This window comes from Primulina eburnea, chromosome 1 (assembly GCF_022965805.1).
Source record: "Primulina eburnea isolate SZY01 chromosome 1, ASM2296580v1, whole genome shotgun sequence".
NCBI lineage: Eukaryota > Viridiplantae > Streptophyta > Magnoliopsida > Lamiales > Gesneriaceae > Primulina > Primulina eburnea.
This window is the reverse complement of record NC_133101.1, coordinates 50,571,871-50,592,320: the sequence shown is the minus strand read 5'-3', so window position 1 is coordinate 50,592,320 and position 20,450 is coordinate 50,571,871. Positions and strand designations below refer to the sequence as shown.

Sequence of the window (20,450 nt, the reverse complement as noted above, 5' to 3'; positions counted from 1 at the left end):
TGTATTACTCGTTCTTATGGTTACGGTTTGCTGAGTTAATAGACCCACTAGGTGTGATCGATACAAGTGAGCATGATGTTGATGTTGTTAAGGGACTTGATGCTTGATCTTGCTGAACTGAAGATGCACATAACCCGAGGACCAGTGCTAGTTTTCCACATTTATGATTTAAAGTTTATGTTAAAGCATTGCTGAGCATTGAATAACCATTAATGCAGCTCTTCTTACGGGTAAAGAAGGCTTATAAGTTCCTCAAATTTTCTTTGTTTACAAGTTGCAACATCCTCATCCATGCAACTCAGAGCTTACGCATCCAACCTAATTTGATCCCACCCTCTGGGACATAAAGATGCAACCATTCGTCTAAATAATATCCGTTATGAGAATGGGTAGAAGAATTATTCTCTTCCTATATCAAGTTTGCTTCTTTGGCGGGAAATGTAGTCATACGAAAGAAATAAAAAGATCGATAAAGAGCTTCGTGGACTGTTTTTCAGTTAAAAAAAACTGTAAGATGTGTAATGGTATCATTATCGACCTTTTATAGGGCTTCATGCTATGAGAAGGAAAATACATTTATATACATCCACATACTATTAGACTATAAAAATCAAATTACAACCACAACCGACTAGCAAAATTGACAAATAGTTTCAGTCCAATAGATAAATGAGTAGATAAATATTTTTGCTTCTCTTGCTAAAACATGGATGACTACTTAATAGCTTAACCCCGCATAAGTTAAAAACTATGTACTTTCTCATTTTTACCTACAAGGGCTACTTCCATCACACAAACAATAATTTGTACTCACTGGACCTATGTTGGACTCGTTTTTCGTGAGTATACATGAGTTGCCTCTTCTATCTCAGGACTCTTCCTGCTTCTGTTTTGTTTTGTATTAACATGCCACCCAATTTTCAGACATCGGCATATACGAGTAAGCCCGAACTAAAGATGATGCACCACTAGACATTGAAGATCATGCTGCTCAGATTCAGTTGTCACTAGGCATTGTTTACAGAGTTATTTTTATTTACTCCTTGCAACTCCATTGGAGAATTGGTGATACTGCCCACTGAGCCCAAAGTCTGTGAACTCACATGTGGACTAGCTGGACAGGCTTCTGGATTACCGGTACTCATTGGATGAATAGCCCCTGAACTCAATTGTGGGCTCATTGGAGTTCTCTGGCTTATCTGCTGAGGACTGGTCTGTTGTTGTTGCGGTTGCTGCTGCTGGGGTTGAGTCATTTGATGGGGTATTCCCATGCCTGAAGGTGAACCCACCGGTGGAGGCAAAACAACAGCTCGCAATGGTGATGTAGTTTCTTGCTGCAGCTGTAACTGCTGTTGTTGCAGCTGTTGCTGCTGCTGCTGCTGTTGTAGTTGCAACTGTTGATGTTGCAACTGAATCTGCTGCTGTTGTTGTTGTTGTTGCTGCTGTTGTTGCAGGAGCTGAAGTTGCTGCTGCTGGTTCATGTAAATATTCATTCCTGACATCAACTTTGGGGGACCCATGGCTCCCATTGACGTGCGCTGCATCTGGTTGATATTAGCTCGGTTCAGAGTAGAGCCCAGCATTGAAAGACCAGCAGATCCTGGGTGAATCTGTCTGGCTCCAGGTATACCTCCAATACTTGATTGTGGGCTACCCAAAATATTTGATCTGTTTTGTGCTATCTTCATCTTGAGAAAAGCAGCCTGTGCTGGTGTAAATGTCCCAGAACGCATAGCATTGCTAATATTTGAAGCCTGGGTCAGATTCATAGGGCTCTGGTTCATGCTACCCACATTTGATATAGGCCCTATCGGTGTAGAAATACCAGTTCCACCCAATCCCCTAACACCCCCTATTGTCATGCTACTGTTGCCCAAGCCTCCCAGCCCAACCATGTTATTGCCAATATTGCTCATACCTACAGTACCAAGGCCATTCATCATTTTCCTCTGCATTTGTGACTGCTGTTGCTGCTGCTGTTGTGGTTGAAGCTGTTGCTGTTGCTGCTGCTGCAACATCTGCAGTTGCATAGATGAAGGCTTATTTGCCATGGGAGCACCAATCTGCATATTTGCATTCTGAGCTATATTATTCAAATGTTGCATTGAATTTGCAGGAAGTATCATAGGCGATCTTTGGAACTGGGGATGATGCTGTTGCATCATGGAGTGCTGTTGTGGTTGTGGTTGCTGCTGCAAAGCAGGTGCTTGTTCAGGTTGCTGAGGTATGGAAGGCAATGAAACACTAGGCATGAGTCCTTGGGAGATTTGCAACGCCTGAGCATTTCCTGGAGGTAGCATTCTCGGGCCTTGTACATTCTGCATTGAGTTTACTGATGCATTGACATTGTTGCCAGGTTTGGAGATATCATGAAGTGGCTGACCAAAAGCTCCAGAAAACTGCTGCATCTCAGATGCAGAACTACCAGGTGGAATTCCAGAAGCATCAAGTTGACTGATTGACGCATTAGTCGTTCGAACTGGTTTTGGTTGGACATGATCCTCAATATGATATCCATCACGTTCCATCTGCAAAGGCATGTATCGTTAACCAAATGTCATTAGCTTCTATACTTGAATGGACAGCAGTAAATGGAATGATAGACCAAACATACCAGAGAACAGAATTGTGCTGCCAGTAGATCAGCGGTGTGCTGCAGTAGTTAAGAGACATTAGTAAACAACACATCATGAAGATCACAAAGGAATATCCAATTGAAGGATCGTGCTTCTGTGGCCAAGTCAAGAACAGAAAACTTAATGTAAAGAATCATATCCTACAAGTTTTTGGTTTTCATTTATGTATTATGTAAAATTACATCGACTCCCAGAAATTAGGCATAGCATGTTAAAAACTATCATGCCTCCTTGTCCTAACACTTGTACACCTTGAAAAAGTTCCAGTAGAAGTGCATAAATGCGCATTAATGGCAAGTGTAGTGGCTGAAGTTTTACAAAGGATAAAGTATATTTATATAAATAGCCCAGGCCTCAAGATTGTTGATCAACGGTAAACGGTAATCGTGTATGTTATTGTTTGGTAGAATTGGAAAATGGCTGGAACGATAGAATTCTCTTAACGGGAAGCTAATTTACCAAGTTCGCAACGTCGAGGAAAATTATGAAAGCAACAACTTTTAAGGATTTTTTGTGATTATGCAGTTGAAAAATCAGTCGTGTTTTACTTAATTTTGATTATAACCCTCCCGATTATTGGATTAGATGGATAGGTACACAAAATGTCAAAGCATTCCACTATCCTGAATTGTGCACAGCAGGTTGCAAGCTTTTTCTCTAAATATAATTTTTTCATCTTTTCTTTATTTTTAAAAATAAGTCAACGTATCATGCAAAATGAATAATTCCTTGAAAAACAAGAGGCATCTGCTATGTGGAAAAGCATATCCACATTGCTAAATGCAGAAATTTTCAATATAACAGAAAAATAGGATATCTCTTCGGTTTCATGTAATCAAAAGACAGAGGGCATCGCTTTAACAATGATTATGTACCTTAGCAAGAAAAACGAAGAAAATATCAGAAGACTTAAAAGTTCGTACTAACCTAAAAGCCGTTATACTGTACCACAACAAATTGTTATTTGAAAAGAACAGAATGGTACATCACAATCTATCCCATGCACCAAAACAAACAAAAACATATGCGAACTCACAGTATTGGGCAACGTTGGGAGGTAATCCTCTCCGTCCAGGTACTCATCATCCTCTATTTCTCCCACGCAATATGCCACTTCATCATTTGGCTTCTCTGACAGGATCATCCTAGTTCTTGCCTTCGGAACATATTGTAAGCCATTGCCTGACAGATACCACTTGAGATTATCAGCACAATTAAAAGAAATAAACTGATTTTTTCATAATCTGTAAGACAACAAACCTTGAATAACGCGCTCTGTCTGCAAAAAGTTCAAGATCCTTGTCTTGAAAACATTCATATTGCCTCCTACTAGCGACTTTGACAATGGCATTTTACAGGTTTTATCATTCAAATTCTCATTGCTGGATTCACTGGAGAGCTGTAGCAGAAGTTGTTGACTAGAAAATGCATTAGGTTTCCTGATTGGATACTCATCAACCTTGTTCTTTTTACGGTTGAGTTCACACCTGAAACAGGGACAATGGTATGAACAAAATCTGATAATATGGGATCATAAAACTGCTACATGAAAAGAAAATCTCACACAAAAATCAATATTCATATTAATTTTGAAAAACAAAATGGACCAATCTATATAAACCATAATATCTAAAAACAACAGAAAGAAACTTCTGCTATGTATTTGCATAGAAAAAGGGCACATATTAACGCTAGCACACGTTTTCATAGTTTCCAAGACCTTGACAATGATTAGACTGGGGTTTGGGGATCAGTGAAAGGAATAACAAATATCATAATTTTAAGAATGATGATATCCCAAGGAACGTGAGTCAGTCTCTAGTCTCAAAACATTTCATATCCCAAGGAAGGAGAGCCAGTCTCTGGCATCAAAAAACATCAACTGTAGATTTGTCCCATCTTCATTCTCCTAAATATTCACGAGTTGCCCAAATTGAAATAATTGTCGACCTGCTATTCAAAAACTTGTGCTTGATCTAACAATTGGACAAACAGAAAACTCGTGAATATAAAACTAAAAATGCTCAACACAGCAGCCTGATTGACAAAAATACCTCGTTGACACCATTTCAATCTTTGAGAACCTCTCAAGCATTATTTGATCGGCAAAAGGTTGATTTCCTACAGGAGGGCTGCTCGCATTTATTGGAACACTCATATTGCTAACACTGGCTGGAGAACCAACTCCACTTATAGCAGGTGTTTTAGGAACAGAATTGGATCTACGTTTTGCAGCAGCTTGTGACTGATTTTTCCGTTGTATGGATTCATTAGCACTAGTCGTTAACAATGGGTTACCACCAACACCAACAGAAGGAACAGATGTGACTGCTGATTTATCCTTTTGGGAAGATATTAATCCACTAGTTACCACTCCTCCAAATTGAGGGCCAATTGAACCACTGGAAAATTCTCCAGATTTTGACGATAAAGGAGATTGAGGCAAGGCTCCAGCAGATAAACGAGGACTTTGAACAAATTTTCGCTTTTGCAAAGAATCCTCCTTCCTAGAATTATTTTCAAGAGGCTGACCAAAATTATTCCATGGAGATTGAGGGAAACCAGATCTCATGAATTGTTGGGGCATTCTTTGCTGTAATCGTGACTGCTGGGATTCAATTCGAGTTGATTCTGATTCTCCCATGTGCATACGACTGAGCTCTGGCTTGTCCAATCTCTCTGTCTCAACAGGTTCTTCCTTCAAGCCATATCTTAGTCCATGTTGCCCAATAGAGAATGGAATGACAGCGCCTTCCTGAATTAGACCTCCTTCAAAGACCTGCTGGGAGAACTTTTGCAGACCATTGTGACTATACTGAATTCCTCTTGAGATTGCCTGCTGCTGCATCAATGTGTTCTTCCAGTGTAAATCAGGTCCATGAATGTTGTCGGGTTGCGCTCCTGCATGTTGTGTATTGCCCTCCACATCCGTATGCCACAGCTTAGACTTTTTGTTCGTAAGTGGAGATGATTGACCATCTGGATTTTCTCTCTTACCATGAATAGAGGCAGCACCATTGTCAGAAAATGGAATCATACCCTGCCCACAAGGGGAAGCTGCTGATGAATTCAAAAGAGCTCCAGACATGTGGTCCTTCAGATTTCTCGGGCTCGCATCACCACTTTGATACTTATACTGGTTCGATACCAGAAGAGAATCCATATGAGGGCCATCAGACCCAAAGCTGTTGTTCCTTAGAGGGAGCATAGTGCTTGACACATTATTTTGGGTATTCAAGTTCTCATGGGTAGGCTGCTGAACCAAAGATCCCAAGTCTCCCAACCTTGAGCTATCAGGAACTCTATCATTACATGCCTTTTTTAAGTGATTATTATCGGCTGAAAATACAGAAACTTCAGAAATATGTCTCAATCTTTTCCTCCGCATGCTACTTAATGCTAGATTTAACTGCACATAAATACGTACTAGTCAAATAACATAACGTCCTTATAGCGATAATTAAAGAAATCAAGTCACTTGAACAAACCTTAGCGGTTACTAGGTTGTCACAGAGTCTATCCAGCTGCGGTGTGGGGTCTAGGTAAAGCTGAGGTTGTAGGGCCTTTAAAATCCGGGACTCCACTTCCTAAACCCAAATGTAATGACCACATGTAAGGAAACTCTTCTACTGCATGGAGAGAGAGAGAGAGAGAGAGAGAGAGAGAGAGAGGATCACTCACCATCAGATCACCATAGGTCCAACAACTTTTGGAAATAGCAGGAATATCCTTGACTACATTTTCTAGAGACATCCTAAGACAAACTCTATAAATGACGGGAATACCATCCCCAGAAGCCATTCTACTATGTTCTGATTCAGAACAGCAATTCTGATAATCACGCACCTTCAATTTGATTACAAAAATCAGAAACTGTTAATATGTAAATAAGTAAATTAAGCAGACTAGGCATGCAATAAGAATTCATCCGATGGTCTAAAATGGACATATAATAGGAAATATAAACAGAAACTGAGGATAATAGGGAAACAGCCAAAGCAATGCTCCAGAAGGTAAAAATGGAAGATGGAAGGAAAGGAATTTAATAGAGTCACCAGAAAGAGCCATTAGGAAATATTTTGAGAATAATTTATTCAGGATAATATCCTCAGATTTTGTAAAATGGGGAGAAAGTAAACACACAACAGAAATTTCCGGACACAACGGAAGGCATTCTGACATCCTATAGAGCATATAGATAGCCTGTGAGCAAATCTCAAGCACAATAACTGAATGATCAACCAATTGAAGCAACAATGATTCTATACAGGTATTTCAGTGTGGACAATCAAGTACACCATAACTATTCTAAAGCACTTCAAATCTTAACTGCAGTTAATTTACCTCGCAGACTAGTGTCCCATCAACATACTTGCACGGTATATCATCCAAAATATCTCCTGGCAAGTGTCCAGACTCAATTGCCTCAAATTAAAAGAATGCATGTGTAAGATAAAAGAATCAAGAGGAAAAATACAGATTGAAGCTAATGTAAAGGTATCACAGCTGCAACAAAGAACTTGAGCCCGAAAGAACTGCAGCTCAGATAAATATGCTAACAAGCCAAAATGTTAATGATACCTTAGAGAGCTGCAAGCTTTTGGAACTTTAATAACCAGTTTAGAATAAAATCAATATATTTGACATTTGAAATGATGGTCAATACATCTTTATGCTAGCTGCAAGCTTGTACAAATTTTATGATCCATGTAGACTAAATCTAATATATTTAATATGACAAATGATTATTGATACATCTCTTTGGCTTCAAATTTTTTCAGACACAAATTGAAAAAATGTATTACATTAAATAAATAAGCTCTTATATATAATTTGCTAGCTGGGAGTAAACTTTTAATAGACTATAAAGTCTGGAGTTCAAATTACAGATTAAGCATTCAAAATTTGACAAACTGTATGCATTTGCAATGAAACTAAAAGGCATTTGCCCCAAAAAAATTAGGTCTTTGAGAAGAAAGTCAATACAGAACGAAAAGAAAAGAATCCATGCCTTAGTTAAGCCTTCATGAAATCCAGTTGAATTGAATGTGATATAAGTACATGGCCCCTCATTCCATACTCATGTCGTCCATTGATGACGCCATATTATTGACCACTCAAATATATAATTCCAACAACTAAGTTTCATTATATCATACTGCGAATTATTGAAGGGTCCTCTAACACTGAACTTAAGTACAAGAATTCATAAATGAAGCACATTTATTTGCAATTTCACACATGGTTCCTCCTAAGTGCAATGATAATTCAGCTCATCGGACAAGCAATGATAATTCAGCTCATCGGACAAGCTTCACTAAAACTTTTTCGATAAGCTTCAAAATTGAGTTAGTGATAAAAGAAAAGGATTGACTTGTTCAGAAAACAGTAGCATCCAAACATACATTATGCAGAAAATATGCAATGTGCTTAAAGTCGAACGAAATAGAACACGAAAACCTTATCACCTACCGTAAATAGAGTCTCTGATGCTCGATCATATGGATGCAAAAATTTAGGAATTTCAATGGAAGGCTGGCGACCAGATTCATTCTGAAAAAAAATATGTAGAGGTTAAGCCAACTTGAAATGAAAGGATGTAGCAGAAAAACACATTTTCTACGTGCACATTTTCATTTCTTCTGCTGCGTCAAACTCGATTAGATAGACTACAAACCTCCATGGGCTTCCCAACTGTATAACCATTTGGAAAAAGGCCAACCGTGAAGGATACTTCACGATCTGAGAAAAACAGTGAAACAAGAAAAAGTAAATCACAAAAGATAAAAATTGCATGTTTAGAAGGGAAAAAACGTAAGAAATATGGGATGATAAAATAAACTCTAAGTGGCTCTGAATCAACGCTTTAAATTGGCTCGTTTGGGAGATATGTCATCTGAATTGAAAAATGGGTTGCACTTGATCCAACCCTACTTTAAAGGAATTCACAGATTCCTTTTTGGTGTTTCGTTGCACAATGTTAAGAAAAACAGATTACACAATGACTGATTGCACCATGATTATTAAGTACTATTATTGTAATAATGATTATAAAAATGAAAATTTAACAGCATCGTATTATACACGTATCAATTCATGGCTAATAAAAAACAATAATTGGTTAAAAGACACAATCAATTTGCATTTGCACAAGCCAAAATATATTTAAGCATGTAACGAACATAGTATTTTTGTGTTTACAAGAATGATATTTGAAATATATTTTATGCATGTACAAACATAGTTGATATGCAATGTAATTGAATTGTAACTTAGATCAAGAAATGATTAAAATGATCATAAGTTTATGTTTGAATGGGTTATTTTAATCTATTCATTTGGATATTGAATTCATTTGCTATTGTGCACATAGAAATCATTCATTGTGTGTGGCTTTTCGAGACTTTAGTCTTTGATTCCAGATTAAAGAAACGAGAAATCCATTTGAATTGGAAATTCATGGCTCGTGATTTTTTTACAATCAAATTCTGTGTATTTTAAGAAAAATGTTTCCTCACGGCCAAATGGGGGCGGAAGAAAAAGACATCAGCTCACCAAAGATTTCAGCAATGCCCTTGTTCTCATTGGCCTTTTCCTGCAGAGAAAGACAGAATTTATCGCCATAAAAAATTAATTGAAAATTAGTAATTTAGTAGTGCTCATTGGCCATTTCCTAAACTAAATAGGCGTAATTAATCACCAATGTCAATGCATCCAACAAAACATCTTCATAAACGAATAAAGGTTTCTCCAGTAACATCTACACTCAAACAATCACATAACAACACAAAAATGCAAAAAAAAAAAAAAAAAAAAAGCCTATGGAAGGGTAACAGCAAAATAAAGTAAAAGCCCGTAAAAAAAAAGTAGATGCCGAGCTCGTTCTACATAATCACAAATCAAATAATCGAAAAAATTTACGACAATGAATTGTGACCAAAATTTCCCAAATTTGGTGTTAAAAAAAATCTTTTAAATCGCTTCACGTACATGTGCATCCACTACACAGATATTATCTCATAAAAAGCATACCGCGAGCTTCCTCGCAGGAGAGGGAGCACTCTTCCTTTGAGACGTCACATTTACGACATCTTTCTGTTCTTCTTCCTCGGCGGCGACTGGCGGTACGGGTTTGGACCGAAACCTCTTGCCGATCTTAGACAGCTTGAACGAAATCCCCATATATTCGGGGATTTCTCGTGGAATTCGAACTCGTTAATCAAGAATTGAAGCTCAAATTCGATCTAACTTGTTAGTTGTATCGTTTTCTCAAAATTTAAAATTTCTATAGAATTTCCGGTTTTGACAGGCAAAACCATTGGGATTGTGGATCCTACGCCGTGGTGTTTATTAAAAAAATTTCTTGAGCTATTATTAATGTTTGAATTAATATCAGAAAAATCCAAGCGGTTTTATTCAATTTAGAGATTTGATTATTTTTTATTTGTTTTAAAATTATAGATTTTTATAGATTTAATAGATTTTTATTGATTTTTATGGAATTTTATAGATTTATACGTGGATTCATTTATACTTTTTTTTATAGATTTTTGTGATTTTTTTATAGAATTTTATAAATTTTGTATTTAATTATAACATATTATTTTTATTAATTTTTTTGAATAAATAATTAATTGACATATATAACATATTCAGTTTGAAATAGTTTTCAAATATTCATATTAATAAATAAATTTACTTATTCAAAAGTTAAATCATTTAATTTTTACATATGTATATATGTGGGTTTGTATGTATGTTTGTAAATTTTTAAAAAATACATTTTATTGATTAATTTGTAACTTTATTTTTTAATCGAATATTATTTATCATTGTGTGGATACAATTTTGTATAGAAATTTTATAGCTTACATATTAACTGAAAATGCTAAAAAGAATTTAAAAAATCATGGTTGTTGCGAGGCTATTCAATTATTAAGAATTAAGTTGCGTTTTTTTGGATCTTCTTTTATTATTATTGAATATTACATTAATTTGTATAAATCATAAACAAAAAATTACAAAATTAATTCTAGAATTCAAAATTTCTTATGATATTAAAATAAAAAATTATTAAATGAACAATCAGCCAAAAAATGAAAAATTTGAAAGGAAAGATAAAAATATATATATAGACACATTTCGAAAATTTGAGAGAATGATAGAGATAGATGAGATGAGAGAAGATAAGAAGATATGTGATGTGAAGCCTTGAGAGAATGATAGAGATAGATGAGAGGAGAGAAGATAAGAAGATATGAGATGTGAAGCGACAGAGGGAGAAATAAAAATAGCTCGTGTATGAGTTAGAAGTTTTAAAAATCCATCCAAATCTTTGGGTTGAACCTAATACAATTTTTGACAATTTATAGTTGTACTTTAGGCTTTAATGCTTGTATATTAATTAATTTCATGAATTTATTAAAAGTTTATTGAAAATTTGAATACCTCTAGACTTTTATAGAGTTTTTAAAAGTCAAAGTTGAATACCACTTGATTTTTAAAACTCTATGAAAGTCTATTTTGAATACCAATAGACTTTTATATAGTATGGAAAAGGCTTAATTGAATACCTTTAGACTTTTAAAATCTACAAAATCATTAAAAATCAATGAATCTCCTATATTGAATACACCCCCTTAAAACTCATGAAATATATTAAACTATACATTTTATAAAAAAAATCTACTCAATTGTATATCTTCTTCATAAATTGAGAGATCTATTTATAAAATTTCTCTAAAATAATCCAAAATAATTACATCATTATATACATCATCACACACTAATTTCAATATTTTCAACTCTTATTTTCAACATTTCCCCTTGTGATATGATCATCATATAATGATTATCTTTATTACGTGTTTTTATACTGTTTTGTTAAAAACTTTACTAGAAAAAACATATCGGGATAAAAACCATAGTAAGGAAAAAAGAGTGCAGTCATGTAAACTCCTCTTCATGTTAACACGAACGGTTCTTCACAAATTTTGTGATTGCGCATCACAATGTTATATATATTCTTTCTGAATATTGTCGTAGGAAGTGCCTTTGTGAAGAGATCTGGAGAGCTTTTACTTGATTGAATGTAACGAATATCAATATTTTTATTCTTCTCAAGCTCTTAGGTGAATGCGAAGAACTTAGGGGAATATGTTCTGCGCTTTTTATGCATCCTTCTGTCATTTGAGTAACACATGCAGTATTATCTTCATATAGTATCACAGGTTTCTTGTTAAATGATAATCCGCATAAGATTTGGATTTTTTGGGTCATTGATTTTAGGCACACACATTCACGGCTTGCTTCATGTATTGCAATAATCTCGGCGTGATTTGATGAAGTTATTACGAGTGTTTTTTTCTGTAACGTCTACTCATTTTAAAATTTTAATGAACACGTTTTTTTAAATGCAATGGCCGAAACCATGCCTACATAAATTCATAAAATTCGAAACATGCATTTTGTGAATCATCCCACAGCTGAATAAAATAACTACAGTTAAAATTATGAAAAGAGCAATCAACCTAAACAATTTACCATTTAAAAATATAAACGTCAAACATATAAAAATATGTTAAAACCCTCAAAAAAAATAAAATCATCAACCACTTAAAAAGCTGTTTAAACAGGTTCCCATAAAATCATATTCTTGCAGAATAATACAAGGTCCTCGAGTTAACGTGCGCCACCAGCTCCGCCCGTTCAGTCATCATCGCCTCCAGTCTCCTCATCTAAAAGCTCATATGCATCATTCACACCTAGTGAGTTTAACGTCTCAACACACCTGTAACGTTATAACAAATACATATACATAACATGCAACAACGAAAAGTACTGTAATCAATATACATTTCATGATTTTAAAAGTGTAAACGTAAACATAACATATCATAGTATAGCGTGTCAAAACATGTCTCAAAATATCATCATATACGTATACATTTACTTTAATTGAATTTAGTTTATTAGTTGTGACTTTTGTATCAGCTCTAATCGTATCAGCTCCATTTGATGGAGCCATCTACATATAACAGTGGTACTCGATGGCGAGGACATCAGCAACGGCATTTCCCAGTCCACCGAGCCTTGGCCTCAGCTCATAATATCTCATATAACTATCAGTCACTACCAACTCTCATTCTTCAAAAACGTCGTCGTTTTCATCACTTATCAAAATCATGCAGATACGTAATTTCCCTTAAAACCAAACATGAAACGTTTTTTTTTGCATAATTTCATAAAAATCATGTTCGTGATACGGAAATATTTAAATATAACATGCCAAATTATGCTCTGGGCGCTGCTAGTGATAAAAACTCGACTCGGTGCAAAATGACCATTTTTCCCATGGAAATCCAAAATGAGTATTTTACCCCTGGACCTTAAAATTTCGACTCGAAGCTTACCAAACATCTTAAAACATCACAAACCATATTAATAGCATTTCTTAGACGTAAACTCGAGCATGTTTCAAAGCTTAAACGATTCGTCTTAAAACTTGGACCGGAGTCTCCGTTTTAACTCGAATTGACTCGGGAACTTAACCAAATTTCTCCCAACTCGAGCCTACATGACCAGCCTCTAAACCACTTATTTCAAACAACTTAGGACCTAGAAACCATGCCCAAAGATTGCTGAAAATTTCCAGCGTATGCATACTCGAACCCTAACGCACCACGTTCGCAATTATTCGATCCTAGGCCCTACCGACTCAGACCAGCCTTGAACCAACCCTTCCTAGCCCACCTTAGGACCCTTTTATACCGACCAATCCCAAGCTCACAACCCCTTGCACTTGCGTCCATTGTTTCACCAAGAACCAACCGATCTAGCCCCCAACTTATCTTAGCTTCGCTCCCTGCGTTGTCACCCTATCAACCGACTATGGATCACTCCGAGGTCTTGTCCTGGACCATTCACGTCCCAAAACAACCTCTGGAATGAGCCATGTTTGGCTACACCGTTTCCATTACCCGATCTAACCGCCATGCGTTTCCTAGTACCCAAATGAGCGGCTTCTCTCCCTTAGACATGAACCGAAGCCCTCTCAAGCTTATCCACCATAGAGCTCGACATGTTGGTCCCTAAAAAATGTAGAGCAGAAGTCCCCCTACACAATAGTTCAAGAAAAGTGTGAGTATGAGCAAGAACATGTGTAATCTTGAACAACCAAATGCAAAAACGTTTTGACATGAAATATATATAAAACCTTCATACATGGCACACATAACAACATAAATACAACATGAATGATGAGTAAAAAAGATACATGGCGTTCCTTAATGTTTAGACGTTTGAAAACTCGAAGATCTACGCGCGGGACATGAACCGGAGAGGCAAGGAGAAGCTTTTCTTGAAAAATATTAGGGGGCGTGACTTGCTGCTAAAAGGAGGAAATGAGACGATGTTTTTCATGTGAGAATGGCTGCTGGAGGATAAGGTGGGCTGCCAAATGGTTTTAAAATAGGTTTAGGGTTGCTAATGAGGACTTTTTAACCACTATTATCACTATTAAAACCGCCTATAAGGTTTTTACAACAAACAACAACCTTAATAACGGTGTAAATAAAAATTGATCTTCAAATCTTTAGCTTTAAGCAGCGAGTTGTGAACTCTGCTTTTCGTATGCCTTTAAGGTTCTTTTAGATCTTTCTAAATGTGGATATATAAACCACTATTTATAAATAGGATTAATATCTGGATCTTTTAATCGATTTTCAAGACTCTCGATTTGAGTTTTTATTAATTTAATTTTATTTTTTAAGATCAAAAGATAATTTACAGATGGCATGATATAATCGAAAGGAGGATCATAAATATAATCATAAGATATATACTTACATGATCTTACAGAACTATTAGAATGGAAAGCTAGAGAGAATTCTTCGAAATATTAGACTTTGTATTAAGAAATAGAAAGTGGTATTTTTTGGTGTGTGGATCACAAGGGGAATCCACTCCTTAAATAAGCAAAAAACTTAAATAGTAGTTCCACTTACTACCTCTAAAAACATGACACGTAAAATGATAGACACGTACAAACCCAATAATTCACCATAATAATACAGACTTTATACAATAGACTTTTAGTCATGACATCTAGCTCATACTTCCACTGGCCTATGCATTTAATAATGCAAAAATGTCATCATCTCCATCATACGGATCTTGAGCATCTTTCTCTGAATTATCTTGATCTATCATCGGAGTATCATCATCAGTCTTTTCTTTTCCTTTTGAGGAGGTCGAGGTTGATGCTTGAGTTGATAAATTTGATTTTTCATCAAATACTTCAGAAAACATAGAAGTAATGATATTTTTATCCAAATGTTGGAAAAGCTCTTTAAGTAATGTAGTCTGGTCTGGGATGTCATGATTCAAATTTTTCATTGTCTCTCTGGTTGGTCCAAGAGCAATACCCCATGTCGATCATAGATGTTACCTTCTACAAAGAAGTCTTCTTTGCCCCACCATTTTATTAAAAATTTTCTAATTAAAATAGTAGGGGCGGATTTGATTTCAAATTTTTCTTTAGCCATTGCTTGGAGTCCATATTCCCATCGTCTAATCAAAGGAACATTATAATTTATGGCAAATTGGATCATGATAGTCAATCCATCAAATTGTATATTTGCTTGTTGAAATTTAATCCATATGTTTTGAACATTTTTGGAGGAACAGAGGGCATTACCCTCCATGAAAAGAAGAAAGATTTAAACCAAGTAGGGAGAAACTGATGAATATAATCTAATTGGAATTTTATCTACCAAGAATAGTTACGTTGATAATTCTCATAGATAAGAGTTGTATCACAAGCCATGATATAATCATGATAATTAAACATATTTGGCATTGTCTAGAATAAAACCTCAACCCACTAGTATTTAAAAATTCAAGTGAAATAATCATAAAGTAAAATCGTCTACTGTTTTACCAAACCTAAAAAGCAATAATTTGAAAAGTAAAGCCCATACTAAACCTCTCAAAAATCTCTCAAAGCATAAATAAATAATCTTAAAAATATTTAACTTAAATCATAAAGCATAATGCGGAAAATGTAGCGCTGGTCCTCGGGTTGTGTGCCCTTCAGTCCAGTCAAATCACTCATCAAGTCCTCCCTCAATACCACCTGCATCCATCACACCTAGTGAGTCTAAAGACTCAACACACCATCATCTTTATAGCAAATAATATATATAAAACCACATGCAACAGTGAAAATACTTTTAGGTAAAAATAACATTTCATGACATGCACATAAAATCTTGATCGTTTTCCTTATCATGACATAAAACGTTTTAACTTGATCATAATCATTTTCCTTTTCATTTTCCTTTGTTGAATTCAGATCGTTAATTGTGACTTTCCTGATCATGCTCATGAGGGTCGATGGATCCATCTACTATAAAACCACAGTACTGGGCGGCGGGGGACACCAGCAACACTCTCACCGGTCAACTGGGCCCTGACCTATCATGATTCGATTAGAAATACGATCGTCGGGGCTCTCTGGGCCTTTTCCCATAAATGGACTCCCTCTGGGGCCTTCTCCCCTCACGATATTCCCATTCTTTCCGTTACCACAAAACCGTCACCACATATCCGTTATCACATATTCGCAATGTTGGAAACACGATCGTCGGGCTCCCACTGGGACCATAACCCTCACGACGTCGCCACCATTAACGAATTACTCACAATCACTTCACATCCTTCAACATTTTTCATTTCACATCACTGAGAAAAATCATGAATTATATTTTCATTTTCCATTTTTGAAACCAAGCATGCAACATGTATTTTAAATGTCTTCTTAAAATCATAGGCATCCCTTAGACATTTAAAAATAATCATTTAATCATGAACAATTCATAAACATTTAAAAATAATCATATTTTCATAAAAAATTGCATTTAGGGCACTGCCATGACCTTTACTAATTTCTAGGTGTAAAAAGACCGTTTTACCGCTAGACTCGACATTTTACGTTGTAAACTTTTTCCGTGATTTCATGACTCTAACATGTCCCAAATAATTATTTAAGCCTAAATTAATTCCCCTTAATTTTATTTGACTTAAAACTTAGACTTTTTCATTTATCTTTAATTGACTGTTTTGACGGTGTTTTGATCCCGAAAAAAATCCCAAACTTTAATATAAAATTCTTAAATTAAAAACTTAGACTTTTAATAATTTTTTAAGTTTAAAATATAATTTTTCATAATTTTATTAAATTTCAATCTAGGCGTTTCTCGATTCGTTTTTAAACTTAGACGTATTTCTCGGTTTTGACTCGTATGGACTCGAAACCTAACCCAACCTTACCAAACTTAAACCAAAACTTATTAACACCTAACTAAACCATATTCCACAAAAATCAGGCCAACTAAGTCCCTTAAACATGCCCCTACCAGCTACTGAATTTCTGTACAAGGAATCCTAGTTCTAATAGAATTTGAACTCCTCCTTCTTCGGCTCCAACCCTTAATCACTTGGTCCAGCCTTTGTGCAACCTGCCTAAGACCCTGGCAGCACCCTCCTACGCCCCTTGGTCGTGCCCTTGACAGCAGCAAGCCGCCGCAAGCCCTAGTGAACCCTAGCGAAAGAGTCTCAACCCACTAGGACTCTAAATTTTCGTTTCCTATGATACATGGTCCTGTCCAGCCCTTGTTCATGCCCTTAAGGACTCTAAATCCAGTGGAAAAACGTCCCCTATGAAGCCCCTAACATGGCAGCCCCTTAATGCAAAGTTATCATAAGTTTGGATCATGAAAGCATGAGTTTTTGACATGATATGGATTAAAAACAAAAATACATAAAAGATCAACATTTTTTCCATGCAAACATAATTAAAACATGTAATATGATGTGATAGACGAGAAAAGGAGATTTATAGGCGTGCCTTTGCGTAATTTACGCACGAAAATTTGTTGAAGATTGCGAAGAACGGGCGAGAACCGCGGCTATCACCTTCCTTAGCTTTCTACCGAAATTTTTCCTTCAAAAGTGTGGTGTGTGTGCTTCGTGTAGGGCTGACCGAAGTGTTTCAGAATATATGGAGTGTGTGAGACGTGAGTTTGTATGTTTTGGGGAGGGTTTTTAATGCATTTTATAGTTAATTACTTCACTAAATAGGCTTAGGCCCCTTTAACATATAATTAGGCCCATTAGTGCTCATTTAGTTTTTTAATTAAAATATAAAACAGTTTTGGGTAAAAATAAGTTTGTGAATTAAATAGCCGGGTTGCCAAAGAGTTCGTAATTTTGTTGAAAAACCAACACCGATAAAATTTACGTCCGGCGTATAAAATCACCTCAAAACCCTTTATTTTCAAAAACACTAAAAAGCATCGACCATCTTTTAAATAATTAAAAATAATTATTTAATAAAAATATTTTACGTTTTACAGCCCTCGGTCCCCGTTCCTCGATCGTCACTTGAATAAACCTTAAAAATACGATTTTAATGCAATCATATAGCAAAATATATTTTAAACATGTAATTATGCACAACATATATAATTAATACAATTAAAACAATTAATTAAAATACAAGAGAGTTTAATAATTCAAATGCATGTGGTTCGCGTAGACCTTTAAATTTTCGGGGCGTTACAATTTTAATGCTTTATTAAACGGTTTATAATTAATAACAAGTCTAGGAGCTCTTCTTTTTATTTCAGATGCATTTTCCACATAGAAAGCTGGACAACTCCAAGAACTATTACTTGGTCTAATTAAATCTTTTTTAAGAAGACTGTTGGAACTTTTCAAGTTCGCAATCTTAATTTTGATGTTAACAAAACTTGTTATTGTGTTTCTAACATATTTACTCAAGTGTGAAGTTGCAAACACAAGAAGCTAGCTGAAACTGAATTTTGCACAAACTGAATTTCTGGCGAGCTTCGGTATTTTGATGATATCTCTCAATTGGATTAACCAAATGACAATCCGCCAACTGGACTGATTAGAAAACTCAATTTGGAACAAATCTTATTTCACGTCAGTTGGGCAAACTCGGACGTTATCATGGTCTAACTGATCGCTCAATTACCGAACTGATTACACGAAAACAGCAATCAGTTGTGTTTGAGCAGCTGCCGTATTTTGGTCATATCTCTCAGCTCGTATATCGAAACGAAGCGATTCAGTATGCGTTGGAAAGCTAAGACAAAGATCTACAAATCATTATCATAAGTCAAAGTCTGAATCGAAGCTTATGATACTGATAAATGACGATGAAGTTACTGGTTTTGCATAAACTGAAATCAGCTAGGCTGATTTCAGCACACCAGCTGAAACTGAACCAGCTGAAGACCAGTTGAACCAGTCCAACTGAACCAGACCAACTGAACCAGTCCGACTGAATGACCAGTTGACCAGTCGGGAAAATGCCCAGCAAGCTGAATTTGACCGTTGCAATCTCGGAAACAGTACAGAAACTTTCCAACGGTCATATTCTTGTGTATAACGTATATATCAGTGTTGGAGCCTATAAATACAACATCTTGAAGATCAAACAAGAGCTTTGGAAGTGGATTCAAAGCATGGGCAGTTAGCATGAAGACATTAGCTAGTTGAGAGCACAAGCCCTTGTGTGAGGATACAATTGAGATATATACACTGTAAATGATAAATTCCTCACACACAATCACTCACACATATACAAGAGAGTTGAAGTTCAAAGATTAGTTGAGTGAGTCTTGCACAAAGACGTAAAACTTGTGTATGTAGTCTTTGCATATGAGACATTAAACAATATGCTGATTGTGAGGTGCTGCCTACAATCGTTAGTGCTAGGAGTTCAGTTTAGGCAGTGGGTAAGTCCTAGCTGAATGGGTTTGTACAAGGTGTCGTATAAATCAAAGTCTTCTAGTGGATCCTTCCCAAGGGGAAGAAGGGGTGACGTAGGAGTGTTTGAAATCTCCGAACATCCATAAACAAATTCGTGTCTATTTGTTTATTGCATTTATTTATCATTTCCATAGTTTTAAAGATGCATTGTTGAAGCATTTTATGTCTTCTTCAAATATCAAAATATTGCATACCAAGTGTTTGATAAAATGCTTCAACCGAAAATCTTTTTACTCATTCAACTTGCATATATCTTAAATGATTTATAAAAGATTTAATCGGTTTCTATGAAGGATTATTTCGAGGATCTTCCGCTTGGTTTTTAACCAAACTCGATTTAATTCATCGGTGTTCAATATTTCAAGAATCGAGCTATTGTAGCTCAACGATTACCCTCCTAATCGATCCTAACAAGTGGTATCAGAGCAGCTTGTTCTTGAAAGAACATTGAAACTGATTTTGATGTTTCAAATTCGAAATTTCAGATTTTTTACACATATATGCAAAACTGAATTTTCGCGCAGCTTGCAGCGACCGTGGGAAAAATGGCATATCTCCTAGCTCGAGTGTCCAAATGACGAACCGCTTTGTGCGTTGCAAACTAGACTCGTAGAGGTTTGCAGCGGTATAAAATTTGCAGCCTAATTATGCACGAGAAAATACAGTTTATTTGTTGAAGACAGAGCATATGTGCTGCAGCAGAAAATGAGCCATGGAGAAAATTGGTTAGTTATCCATCCTCTTTTACATTTTTCAAAATTTCAAAAATATATGGGGAGAACTCATTATAGCTTTAATGAGTAGATTATTTTTAGATATTGAGGGGGAGAAAATTTTGTTTAAAATGTTTTAAAATATGACTTTTTGATTCACACAAAAAGGGGGAGAAATATGTTAGTTGAGTTGATTGTTTATCCAAGTTTTGTGATCATCAAAAAGGGGGAGATTGTTGGA

General features: G+C 35.7%; 1 protein-coding gene across 1 annotated transcript; it reads right to left on the bottom strand.

Moving 5' to 3' along the window:
- Positions 1-563: 563 nt before the first annotated feature.
- LOC140830364 (protein PHYTOCHROME-DEPENDENT LATE-FLOWERING-like) lies at positions 564-9,985 on the bottom strand. The gene is made up of 12 exons (XM_073193634.1): positions 9,669-9,985; positions 9,192-9,231; positions 8,314-8,378; positions 8,109-8,189; positions 6,981-7,061; positions 6,318-6,482; positions 6,125-6,223; positions 4,691-6,045; positions 3,897-4,123; positions 3,673-3,818; positions 2,615-2,653; positions 564-2,528 (listed from the first exon to the last, which is right to left on the bottom strand). Exons 1-12 carry the CDS (start codon positions 9,816-9,818, stop codon positions 1,008-1,010), a joined length of 3,969 nt encoding a protein of 1,322 aa, XP_073049735.1. The 5' UTR covers positions 9,819-9,985; the 3' UTR covers positions 564-1,007.
- Positions 9,986-20,450: the final 10,465 nt, after the last annotated feature.